Below are 13,709 nucleotides of genomic sequence, written 5' to 3' on the forward strand. Positions count from 1 at the left end.
CAGAAAATTGTAGATTCCCTTAAATATGTCTTGTTGCCAAAAGGACACGTGTGAGGTTTCTGATTGAAAGCAGATAGCACAAGATGTTTCAGGCATTTACCTTTTGCTTCTGCTACCGAATGAAGCCCAATGACATCTAAAATCGGGTTGCATTTCATTTGACCTTATACCTCGTGTCAGGTTGGGTCTCTAATTTCAAGTGATGTGGATTAAGCATCTGGTAGTCTTAAGTCATCAGGCCATGAACAAGGTACACAGTGGGACGGTTACATGTATAACACAAGGCAAATACATATAAAAGGACAGTTGTTCACATTCATATTGGCACCTTGGAGCAAATTATAGTCAGTAGTTACCCTGAAATGTGCTATAATAGAACTAAAAAGATGTAAAACATGTAAACTCTGCACAGAAAGTGACTCAATCAGACTAATAAATACCCTAATTGTGAGGCAAAATGACTAAGCACCACACAACTGTGCATGTTTGGTGGTGCACGAATCAAAAGTAAAAAAACAACAACAACAAAAACTGATTTTTATTGGTTTTGCATATTACATTTAAAATAAACACGGCAGCTGGAGTCAAACCAACATCTGGCCTGTGGCATTCTAAGAAATAATTAAACCCCAACAACACAAGCGAGTAAAGGGTTAATCGAGTCCGTTAAAAAGTGTTGTGAACAGTATTAGTTGTGTTTACACTGACATCTCACGACGCCGCATCCAGCCGCCGCCGCAGGACGTCATCGTGCAAACACACCCTTGCCGCTGATTGGCGGAGACGTTTTAGCGCGGCGTGCCGCAGCCAATCAGCGCATTGTTTTTCTATCACGTCGCTGCGCGGATAGTAGGCTAACGGATAATGCAAGCCTTAAAAAACTAGCATAAACAACGCGTATTGTTGCCCAGCGGCGGTGAAGCACCGGGATATTTGGCCATTTGGAGCTGCGCCTTCATCATCAGGATTCTATTCAATGCAATGCGACGCGCGCGTCGCCACGAGGACACCAGGACTCGGTAACGGAGGCTAGCTTAGCGGTAGCATCGAGCGTGCTAATTCGTTCCGCAAGGCCTCGGCTGAAACACGAGAGTTGCTTCCTGCTGTGGCTTCACCGAGAATGTAGGTTGCGCTTCGATGCGAGCATCGAGGTTTGTTTGTTTTTTTTGAGCCAGTGCAACCGACGCAGACGATTTGCGTCTCGATCCCATTCGACCAGAGCTCGCGGGGCTGCCGTGGCGCGTTAGCTCGCTGGCTAGCATGAGTGAGCTGACGGACCGCAAACAGTCCGCTGACTCCGCATCGAGGAAACGCTGCTCGCCAGCCGAGCGGGATGAGGACTGCACGGTCCCGGCCAAGTCCGCAAAAGTGAGTGGCGAGTCGAATGAGACGGGGGACATTAGCAAAAACAGCGAAGCCGAGAGTAAAGAGGCGGCTGCACGCGAGGGCCGGGCGAAGGACGGCGACCAGGCGACCCCCGCCGCCGCCGCTGCACCGGCGGGTCGTGGTTCGGAAAGCGCCGACGGCAGCAGCGCTCAACCGGTCAACAGCTCCAGCGCCGCCGGCGGGCCTGATGCCGGCGACACGGACAAACCGCAGTCCTCGCATGCACAGAAATCTGCCGGTGCAAAGGAGAAGGCAGCGGGCCCGGAGCAGCGGGTTCCCCCGACTCCTCTGGACCAGTCCGACTCTGCAGCCATCGCAGCTGCCGAAGCACTCGCCAGTCTGACCGGGGGTGATGGAGAAGACAGCCAAGAGACTCCTTGTTCATCCGAGAAGGCGAAGCATGGCAAGCAGGGGAGCAAATTCAAGCAGCGTGGGGGCCACCAGTCTGCAAGAGTGGGGTCCAAAACGCAGGCTGCAGCTGCAGACAGCTCCACATCTGTGCACAGCACCGACCGGGAGGATGCAGATGAGATGCCCGAAGCAGATGAAGGCGACGAGTCCGTGTCTGGATCGTCTTCCACACCGAGCTCTTCTTTCCCATCGGACAACGAGGACAATGACGATGGGGAGTGTGCCATCGTCTCTGTAAAAATGGCCCCGGAGATGAGGCAGTCGGTGGCCCTGTTAGCACAAGTACAGATGAGGCTGGAGGCTCTGGAGAAGAAAAGTGCCCGGCTTCACCAGCGGCTGGAGCTGAAGATCAGCCGCCAGCGACGTCCACATCTGGATCAGAGGAGCTCGATCACAAAAACCATCCCGGGCTTCTGGGTGACTGCGGTATCCTTTGGATGAAAAGTGTCACTTTGTCCTTCCAGGGTTCGTTTATGTCAAACTATAACCGTTTATTCCTTAACTTTGACGTTGCAGCTGTTGAACCACCCTCATCTCTCAGCTCACATCGACGAGACTGACGAAGATGCTCTTAGTTACATGACAGATCTCGAGGTGAAAGGCCTTTCCAAGCTTTCGTGTAGATTTGTTTTTCACACCCACCTGGCAGAAGTAACCGAGCTTTTCTTTCATTTCTTTCCCAGATCGAGTCTTTCAAGAACAACAAACTGGGCTATAGGATTCGCTTCCACTTCAGACGAAACCCGTACTTCCAGAACAACATCATCATGAAGGAGCTGCACCTTGGTATGGGAGGTAAAAAGAAATGGAGCACTGGGGACATGGCTGATAACTAGATGTAGGATCTCGTAAGATACAGGGAGACATTTTAAAGAATAGTACATTACAAGAGTGTTTGCCTGACTACTTTTTCTACTTGCATTTAAAAATCTGTTGCTTGTTTTGGGGTTTTTGTGTTACCAGGCTTTGGTGGTGTCATAATTTCAGCTATTTCAAACCTAAAATAGATGGATTAACCAGGAGAAATGATGTGACATGACGCATACAAAGTTTTCCCAAGAGCAAAAAGGGTGGAGGGTCAAACTTCTCACGACTAAAGCAAAGTGCAAAACTTTACAACTGTGTCGAGAGACTTTTTGAGTTTTCAACATAACTGAACATGAACCAGATAACGCTGACAATAGAAGCACTCTATTGGCTAAATAGGTATTCTTGTTTAAAACGGAGGTCATTTCAAACATTTTACAGCGTCGGCATCACATGAGAAAGTGTTGAGCTCTTAAGTACCACGACTATGTCTAATCTGACCGTGAAAGAGTGGAAGATTACCCAAATTGATATGGACAGTTTACAGACATGTTTAATCCTAATATGAGATGTAGTCATTACCCTGTTTCCTGCCACACTGTAACAGAGCATTACAACATGCACATAAACTTTTCAAAACAAAGTGCAAAACTTCTTTATTGTTCATGAATACAGCAAACTAAAACACAAGGACGAGCACAATTCTTTTCACTCAAAATTAGAATTGATGAAATGAGTAGCATATCTAATTGCAAGTTTTATATATTTTCAGAGCTTTGATTTTGATTGAAACCCTTATTGTTCCTCGCACCACTAGAGGGGGGTCATACACCACAGTGTGACAATCAACACGTTCAAACATTTAATAGTCTGTCTTGTTATCCAAGTCGGCATCAAGCCCGAGCTTGTCCTGTGTTATAAAACCTCTAAAATGATGTCGGGATTCGCTTAAACCTCTCCTTAATACAGCAAGACAGGAAGTGTCGACACGTCCTTGTGAAACCATTTTTATATAAACAAAACAAACTGTGAGTTGGGCTGATGGCAGATGAGACGTTGCAGTGATTGCATACTGCTTTTTATGTTTGTATTATTATACATACTGTACATACTTACATACTGCGCCTTAAAGTGTTTTTAACCCTAAGGAAATGGGGCCGTATACACAACCATAAAAAAAAATCTGATAATTGTTTTTGACCTTCTTCTACATGTCAAGTTTTTTTTCCCTATTTGCGCAGCTGTAACGGAACGATGTCAATCCGATTACACATGTACATGTAAACAGGCCTTAGTTTATATAACTGGCATCAACTTCAAGGAAGCATTTTCATGACTCGGCAAAGTTTGAATCAACCTGTTTCCTGTAAAAAAAAAAAAAAAAAATTCTGGATCAAAATGTGATGCTGGTCGATTTCAGGCTCTCCGATGTCTTTCTCCAACCCCATCCTGTGGCATCGTGGACACAATCTGACGGCCCTCAGCGAACCCAGGAAGTCGTCACGGGGCGTCTACGAGACGTTCTTCAACTGGTTCGGTGACCACAGCAACCCGGGACAAGACGACGTAGCGCAGGTACAGACGACCGCGTGACGATGGTCTGTGAGTTCGTCGAACAGGAAGATCCAGTTTGATTTGTTGTTGTTGTTTTTTTTAAGCCACAAACCTTCGTCTCTGTGGCAGTAGGGTGTTATTACAGAGAATTGTTATTATAGAGAATGTCTCGTGTCCATTTACGCAATTAATCCCCATCACAGTGTGCATGGTGTGTTTTGGCAAGTTTTTACTTCCCGAATGAAAGTTTGCAGAGCTGTGCTTATTTCAAATGTTACCTAAAGTTATTAAGACATGCACACTTCTTTTTTTTTTTTCTACAAGTCAGGAAATCATCCCAATGACTCAGACATTTCACTTCTCCTTAAAGCTGTGAGGTCATCAAAACCAAGTCTTGAGCATAAAGTGCAAAGGATTAGACGTTTTAATCCAAACTCTTTTCAGACTATCTTTTAATATCTTGTAGCGCTGCAACATGTGAGTTTAATTTGATAGTGTTCCTGTTGTTTTATCATTATCAAAGCAACATTGAGATCATGTTCTTCGGTGTGGGCAAGAATCTGCATTGTGCTTTGAAATCCTATTGACAACAAAGCCGACTTTAATTAAACTCAAAACAACATTTTGTGTTTAGATCCTGAAGGACGACCTGTACAGAGACCCGCTCAGATACTACCTCACTCCTCTGTGGGAGCCGAGGGAGAACGGCAGGTAAGACGAGCGTGGCTTCGTCGCTTTTCAACTGCAAGTTTTGACAAAATGTTACAACCGTGCGTCTCCGCTTTATAGTTTCCTGAAAGATTTGTTGTTGTTTTTTTTTTTTTTACCCTCCCCTTCTCCAGTAGTGGGACCGGGGCCAGGGCGGCCGACAACGGCAACGGAGACGACTGCGTGGTGATTTCCGATTCCGACGACGAGCCGGGCGACGACGCCGGCGAGGCCGAGCAGGGCCAAAGCCGAGGGGAGGAAGAGGGGGATGAAGAGGAGGACGATGACGAGGAAGAGGAGGCGGACAGAGCGCCGAGCGCAGGTTGGTGGAGGGATGGGAAATGTCACGCGTAGCAAACCACACGTTCGCTTACGAACCGATTCTCTTGTGTGTGAAATCCCACATTTTTCCCGCCGCCGCTGCCGCCGATAGATCTCTGAGCACCGAGTTCATCGGGTTGTGTCGTAGCTGAACGTGTAAATGTCTGAGTAATGCGGGCTAAACTGAATAGAAAGGAAATATCTCCCCCCTCCCTCCCCCCCCCACTCAGATGAGAGCCCAGAGGAGGAGGATGATGGTGGAGAAATTGTGATTGACGGTAAGACCTCACTCTCAACAGCAGCGCTACAAATGTACAATGATCACTATTAAAACAAAACAAAAAAAGCCGTGGGTGGTCGGGGGAAATCTCTCGCCTCGCCCTCCCATTCACACGCTCCACTTCCATTCATTTGATTTCTGCACTCGGCTGGTTTAACGGAGGAGGAGGGGGGGGGGGGGGACGGGGGGGTTAAGGGGAGTTGCAACCATTCCTTGTAAGCACACGTCTGTTCGACCAGGCTCCGACGACAGCGACCAGGAGGAGGAAGAGGAAGAGGATGAGGAGGAGGCCTGAGGAGGAGGAGGAAGAGGAGGAGGCGTATGCTGAAGAAGTCAAGTCACCATAGGGACCAGAGACGAGGAAGATGAAGAGGACGTTTAGTTGATGAAGACGAGCAGAACAAACATGGAATTCTTCTTCCTGATGTTCGTCATTGTTATGCACAGAATATCTTTTTGTTTTGTTTTTTGTTTTTATATCTAAAATACACACAAAAAATATTTAAATCAGGGTTAACTGTAATGAAAATGCCAAGGCAGCATATTTCCCCCCATTTTATACAGTTAGTACTGTGTATTCTGATGTACTCTATTATTTACTATTTGCCAAAAATAACAACAAAATATTATTTTTTTTAACTTGTTCCTGGGCGTAAATTGTCCATTAATCCTTATGCGTGGTGTTCTTCTGTATGATGGGAACACTAAATAAATAAATGAATAAAAAAATAAATAAACCTGCACAAATGCAGGTGAGATTTTAATTGCTGCCGCTTTGTGGTATTAAAGCTCTAATTTCAAATTCATCCTTAAAATAAATAAACCTTAGGAGTTATTATTGATATAATAAGAATTATTATTAGTTGGCATTCCAAAGTGGGGCTGCTTTCAGAACCTTAAAAAAAAAAAGAAAAAGAAAAAAAAAAAATCTTAAATTTGATGACAGTACACTTCAGATGCACCGAGTACTGAACCAAAATTTGTTCTCAGGGATGATCATGGTGGTGAGTCGTCGTGTTGCAAGAACCTTACTGACTTTGGAAGACATTTACACACTCTGGTCGTTGTTGGTTGTTTATAAAGAAACGTGTACTCTACTGTAGTAAATAGGAACCCGCTCTTGTTTTTAATAGTGTTCTCTCTCCCTCCTCTCTTTATTCCACGTCTTGTTCCACGCCGGCCTTCAACCCCCCCCCCCCCAGTTAATGATCTGTAATTCATCTCTGATGTTTGGACTCATTGTGTTACTTGCTCTTCTTTTTCTGTGAATCTTACACTTTTGTAATAACGCTCCGACAATAAATAAGTAGTGCTTTTTGTATTTTTTTTTCCTTTTCTTTATGTTTTAACTTAATTTGACTTGGTTCTCTGAAAAATTAAGTTTGTTGGGTTTGTTTGTTTTTTTTGTCCGTTTGTTTGTTTGTTTGTCAGATTTGTGTTCTCTTCTTCAAACTATTGTATTTATTTTGGTTTTTCTACACGTCCATTATGGCATGCCCGTGAGCACGAAACGTACGGCAGGATGATTACTTACAAGACTGTAGAAAACATAATTTGCTGTGCACAGTGTCAGTAAATGCTAAATTCACAGCACCATCATGGGGTGCCCTGTAATAAATCTAGTATTTGTATTTGCTTACTTTTCTTAGCAATGAACCTGTAAATAATACTTCAGCGTTGTCTTTTGGATAAGGCAATACGTGTTTAATCCATGGATGATAAATCTGGAAGGGTTTTGTTTTTTTTGTTATTTTTTTCCATAAAACGTTCAGAAAGTTATATTTTGTGTGCTGTTTTATAGAACACTGTAGTCACAAGATATCCTCTGTTTTTTTTGTTGATTTGGTTTGCTTAAAAAAAAAAAAAACTATCATGTCCACCTTTTGACTCCAACCTAATAAAAATAGACCGTTGTTTCATTTCGCTCCCTCTGATGATTTCAGTATGTTTGAACTATTAATGTCCTCACGCCTTTTTGTTTTAAAAACAAAACAAAACACAAATGGGTTTTTTTTAAACTGACCAGTTTGTGTAAATTCAAGTAACATGCGTGACACTTTGTGTATCACACAAAGCTTTAACCAATGCCTGGAAGCTTAAGTCATCGAGGGTAAATACACATTTTATCTTTAAAAAAAAAAAAAAAAATTACAAGATTCAAATCACTTTGTTTTATAAATAAGAGTTTAGACATGAATTTTTTTTTTTTTTTAAACCAACGGTATCAAAATATTGGAATTATTGATTAAAATCATTTGTCATTGTACATTTGAAAATGTTTGAAACTTCTTAGTTTTGTATTATTAATTATTTAATCTTGTAGATGCCCATTTTCTGTTTCTGAAAATGAAACATTGGAGTTATTTCAGATGAAATTTAGAAAGAAATATTAAAAACATCCAACTGGCTTGAGGAGAGTTCAGTTAGACCCCCCCCCCCCCCCATCCTGCTCCACTTTGTAATCATATCTAAGCATTTTGATCCTTCAATAATCCTCATTACAGCCTTAAATTATACAGTATATAAATAGAAATGACGTATCTGAAGCTAGTATGTACCGTTTGTGTCACGACTGTTTAAAAAACACGGGTTTAGTTCACGTGACTTCAGTCCTCATAGAGGCTGATAAAGATTCAAGGTTCTCCTGGAATAACTCCTGAAACAGGAGGCTTGTCTGCATTAATGAAATTTCACTTTTTCTATTAGAAATCAGTTTTTACTGCTTATATGTCCTCATACTTCAGTCTTTTTCCTCATCCATAATCCATTTATCACCACGTGATAAAATATAAGGCCGTTTTATATTTCAATTTATGTGTAATAAATATATATTTTTTAAATATTCAGAATTTAATTAATGGGTGAGAAATCAACTGTTTCAACGAGTATATCATTTTAAAAAAAAGATAAATATTATTGAAGCAAGTCTGATAAACGAAAATCAAATAGGTGATTTTACACTTTGCAACCAAATTATTACAAAAAATGTATTTCCTGAACGCTGAGCTCACAGAAGTGGGCTGTATTATAAGATACAGCCACGTGATGGCAGTGTAGATCAGTTGTTTCTGCCTTTGTCAGATTGTGGTACTAAGTTTGAGTCATGTTTGAAAACATTATGCTATTAAAGTTCTTTGATCCTCTTTAAGTATTTTTTTAATATATTCCATATAGAGAAATACTTGAATCCAGCTCGAACACGGAGGTCCAAATAAATGAACACGTGACTCGTTTAAGTAGTTCTCTTGCGTTCGACTGTGACGAGGTAATTATTTTATAGTTGGATCAAGTGAATCAGGAAGACATACAGCTGTTTCTTTAATGTTTTGTTTTTTTGCTCTTTGATATGACGGCTGTGTGTGATATCACTGACATTTTCAACGTCGCACTACAAATAGCCCCGGGCAAGACATTTTTGGACAGGCCCAGACAAAAGAGCAGCGAGCGCTGTTGCAATGGTACACTTAAACCCTTGATTCCACTTTTAATGCACAGCTATAAATATTCCACGAGCAAAAAAAAAACAAAGCGGAAAAAAACAAAACAAAACCCCGTCCCGTTGTAGGCCCGGCAGCTCCCGGGGCATGCAGGCGAGGATGGGCAATATACTATTAATACTGATGATGAAACACATTATGCTCCCGTGAAGTGATCCCATGTGAAACGCAGTGTTTGCGCCTCCTCTTTGAAGGAGCTGTGTTCCAGCCCCACCTCAGAGCACAACATGTTTGTATCGCCATGAATTAATGATACGGTTTGGTTCCTACAATATTGATTGTGACAAACTAAGTACAGATTGCAGGACAGGAAAAAAAAAAAAACCGTCGTCGGGCAGCTTTGTGGTCTCGAGGCTTGTCTGCGAAAGCCTTTGTTGTGTGTAGGGTGGCGGGATCCTAAATGGATTCCCACCATGTAAACGACACTCCCCCGGGGTTGAGCCCCTGTTGCCACTGTACACAAATCATCCTGTCATGCCGCCTCATGCTCTTCAGCTTTCAGCACTTCTTTGGAATCTCAGAGTGACTTTACACGAGGCTGAAAAATGAAAATACACTCAGGAGCTAATTCTTCGTCTGTGTGATTGATGGTGGAAAGGTCTTTTTTTTTTTTTTGTTCCCTCCAGTAAAGTACACAACAAAAGGGGCTGGAGCTGCTCTGTAAGGCTCATCTGTAGTACATAATGGAAGAGGTTCAGGGAGGGCCCGCTGAATACCAACTACCTGCGTCTGTATGTGTGTGTGTGTGTGTGTGTGAGAACCTGGTCACGGTCTTGTTTGTAGAATCACTGCATTCTTTCATGCACCTTTACACATGTTTGCAGAGGCTGTATGTAAAGTAAGTCTATTTCTGCAGGGTTGTTTTTTTTCTTCCCCCCCGTTCTTCTTTTTAACACGGTGCGTGATTGTCTGCTTGTCAGCTAATCAAGATGAAGCACGGCATTTGAACTGTGCAGAAGGAGACAACGGTGGAGGATGAGAGGAGGAGGAGGAGGGAGGGGGGGGTGGAGGATAGACTGAGTATGATTGAGGGAAATGGATGAGTTGCAGTGATAAGCGGAGCTGCCCGGGCCCTGACAGATACACACAGCAGATGGATGACTCTTATCTGGGAGATCACAGAGTGCACACTCACGCCTCGGCCCGGCCACGATCACACCAGACAGATGAATAGGCCTAACCCCCACAATCTCACTGCACATACTGTAGACACACGCGCACACCTACACACACACACGCACACACACACACACACACACGCACGCACGCACACGCAGTCCTTGACAGAATGAGCAGATTGCAGCTCCTGTGTTACCTTCGTGTCTTTGACATTGAAATTCACCTGGAGTCTGGTGTCTCAAGGATGTGTGCAAAGAGAGAGAGAGAGAGAGAGAGAGAGAGAGAGAGAGGAGGGTGTGGACCGCGATAAGAGAAATCAATTTAGTTTTTAATTCAGGCAAGAAGAAGAAAGAAACGTGCGTCTCTGTATACACGTATGCCGGCTTACAGATTTTCTTTACAGATTCCCCTGCCAAGCGGAGAGCCACATGCGCTCCATTCTCACTTCTTTTTTTTTTTTTCTTCTTCTTCTTTTCGGGAGCATGACACATTTGTTTCACTGACTCTCCGAGCACAAAACAATGTCTGTCATTAGGTTTGGTACGGAGCTCGAGCGATAGATACTCAAAACAAATAACATTTCTGGTTGTTGCGCTTCAGAAAGCCTTAACCATTAACTGGTAATTACTACGTCTATTTGAAGGACTGTTGACAGATCTACCTTTTAAAACACAAGGACTGTACTTTCACTCATCCGCCAAACATCCTCACTATCCTCTTTTCCATGTATGGCGACGCTCCCTCCCTCCCTCCCCGATACACACCCCTTGTTATTTGGAAAAGAGCTCTGCTTCAACAGCTGTTCATACTCCCAGCTGCATTTTATAACAAGGAAGAGTGCCAGTCTTGTCTTCAAGGCAGATGGCGGCTGGCCGGCCCGGTGAACACGTGGCATGTTGGACGACTGCAGTCGGCACTTCTTCTTCTTCTCCTTCTTCTTCTTCTTCGTCTTGGGAGGCTGCGTCGACAATATCCCTGTGACTGTGTTCACCGTTTAAACGGTTCCAATTGAGTGCGAGGTGAGCGTGCTGCGGCTGGAATGTGCCGCCACGTCAGCGCCCTTCGTGTCGAAGATGTTTTCCGACCTGCTTCTCCTTTGATAACCACTGGCGTGTGAAGTTCGTGGATGTCACACAGCACCTGTTCCGTTATCTCACAATTCCATGTTTATATATATATATATATTTAGTTTTTTCATGACCTGTGGGATAATAATTAGAAGGCTTGTACATGTATGAGACAGATGTGGTGGTTGAATTGTGGGGAAGATGGCCGGGATGAGTGTCGCACCCCTATTTTCTCTGCTCTATAATTTCCGCTCAGGTCGTCGTCGTCTGCTGCGGATTGTACTGGTGATGCCCTTCACATGCCTCCAAGTCGCAGGCATGTTCAAACACTCAACGTGCCGCATGAGAGGGAACATCGGTTTGTCAAATAATGGGTTGTTTTTCCTCGAGCGGACAATACTGAGCCCCTGGTACTCCCCTGATTGATGTGTCTGAGGGCCTCGGATCCATCCGGTGTTTTGGGTCGGCCTACAGGGATGAATGTCAACCTCGCATTTCACGTCACCTATCCATTAGACAACAAGGCCCACTTGACAGAGCTTTGTGAGGATCAGAAAAAAAAACATCCAGGGCTTGTTTTCCAATCCGTGTCATCGGGCGGCATCGCACAAAATCCATCATGTGGGATGTAACGGCCCTCTTCTGCTCCCGTTTCCTTCTCCTCACGGTCACGTACGCAGAGCGAAAACACCCCGTTCCAATTGTGAGTGAAGAGCTTTTACCATCGCTCAAGCAGTGAAGTGTGGACGATGGTCGGATAAGACGAGGGGGGGGGGGGCAGAGTGAAAGGTACGGATGACGTTAATGGGTGCTTGTAAAGCTCTGAGGGCTGGTCGGTGTTCTGCTGTCCGTGGCCAAAGTTTAGAGCACACGGAAACCTGAACTCGCCTCACACTCTTGACTCACTTCCTCAGCTGGAAACGGAGGGATGCCTCCTGTGGGGCGGGAAACAAAGACTCCCCTGCCAGACACATTTGAACACAGCGCCTCCTGCATCTGGCTGATCCCCAGCTCCAGATAAGGTGACTCCTCACCGGTTCTGGGTGCCGACACATCAAACCCCTAGAATGTGCGTTATAGCTTAAATTAGTTCGAATTAAAAAAAGCCGTGGGAGGTTTAGTGGCACTGCCCTGCTCTGTGACCTTTTACACAGTGACACACCACATTGCCTCATGTGTTTACGTTATTTTACTGTCCTTACAGGGCTGAACACATTCACCCTACGCCTTTGTGCCTTCGGTGCGCCATAATACGTCAGAGCCATCCACAAAGCCGGTAATGAAGAGAGACCCTCTAAAAGCAGGTTTAATTTTCCAGCTTGAGACTCTGTTAACGGGATGGATGTCCTTTACATCCAGTCCCCCCCCCCATTCTGGTTGCTTTGTCACCGTTGTCATGAGCACTGGAGTCGTTCACGGAGGAATCTCAGGAATCTTTTAGGACTGACCTGACTCTGGCGTAGCGCTGAAGACTGATGGTGACACGGCTCCTCCATGTTTGATAGTAAATTTGTTTTTGACATTTTGTTTTTATTGTTTCCTTCATTCACACAAAAAAAATCCATCCGCGGTCTGTAACCATTTTCACCCCCATCTTCATTCATGGACTTTCTGTTTTCTAAAAATACACATTCGTTTTTTTTGTTTTTTTTCCTCCCCCCTTCCAATAAAGTCTTCCCATTGTTGTAGCAAACAGAAGTCTGGCCTGGGCCAGGTTTTAGTTTCTTGTGAGCTGTCAGGGGTGGAAAGAGGACAGGAAACGCGTCCCAGGCCGGAAATACATCAAAGGATATGTGTGGATTCAGGCTGATTCTGAATTTAGACGTCTTGCTGAGTGAAAATGTTTAGTGAAAAAATTAATCCAAACGCTGACAGTCGAAACGAGAGAGACAGCAGCTCCGAAGCTAAACAAGTTTTCTCATGTACTCACGGTGTATTGTTCAAATATTACTTAATGTCATACATCTTCCATGTTGCTGTGCTTCGAAGACTGAGTCAACAAACCAATTAAAAAATTACTATCTGACAGAAAGGTCAATGAAATAGTAACAGTTTGAGCCAAAGCTAACAGCAGGAAGCAGCCATGGAAATACAGCAGCTCTGGAGCTTCACTATCTCTTATGTACGTCACAAACAGTGATTTTGGTGTAAAGTACATTTACTGTGGGTGGTGTTGTGTTTCGGCGGCGCCCTCCCGGTGTTGCCTCACCAGGATGTTTGACTTGGCACAAGGTTTATGCCTTGCCCAAGGACCCACAGCGATGACCGGCCGGAAGTGGGATTCTAACCTGTTAAACTTCCGTCGTAAACGAGTCCAAACGTGTACTTAAGTCAGACAAATTATTACATTACCTAAATTGGAATCAGTAGCAAGTAAAAAGGAATGCTCTTGAAAATACTCAAGGTAATTTAAAACTACTCAAAGTAATACTTTAAGAACATTTGTATTTCAATATTTGATTTCTAAGACAAACAATGAGGTGTATAAATATAACCCTGTGTTAATTTGTTTTATAAACCAAAACATATAAACCAGGAGTTATATAAAAAAAAAAAAAA

The 13,709-nt window shown here is 43.8% G+C and overlaps 1 protein-coding gene across 4 annotated transcripts; it reads left to right on the plus strand.

The window, feature by feature from the left end:
• The first annotated feature begins 598 nt into the window (after positions 1-598).
• On the plus strand, positions 599-7,366 carry tspy (testis specific protein Y-linked). Of its 4 annotated transcripts, none has more exons than XM_080496195.1 (8): positions 599-2,223; positions 2,314-2,391; positions 2,481-2,592; positions 4,025-4,179; positions 4,793-4,869; positions 5,004-5,188; positions 5,418-5,465; positions 5,707-7,366. In XM_080496195.1, exons 1-8 carry the CDS (start codon positions 1,261-1,263, stop codon positions 5,760-5,762), a joined length of 1,674 nt encoding a protein of 557 aa, XP_080352321.1. In that variant the 5' UTR covers positions 599-1,260; the 3' UTR covers positions 5,763-7,366. The 4 variants fall into 4 exon arrangements, with proteins under 4 accessions (XP_080352321.1, XP_080352322.1, XP_080352323.1 ...); XM_080496196.1 differs by having other exon boundaries at positions 2,481-2,583; positions 5,001-5,188; XM_080496194.1 differs by having other exon boundaries at positions 600-2,223; positions 5,001-5,188.
• Positions 7,367-13,709: the final 6,343 nt, after the last annotated feature.

Source organism: Blennius ocellaris (genome assembly GCF_963422515.1).
Source record: "Blennius ocellaris genome assembly, chromosome: 5".
Classification (NCBI taxonomy): domain Eukaryota; kingdom Metazoa; phylum Chordata; class Actinopteri; order Blenniiformes; family Blenniidae; genus Blennius; species Blennius ocellaris.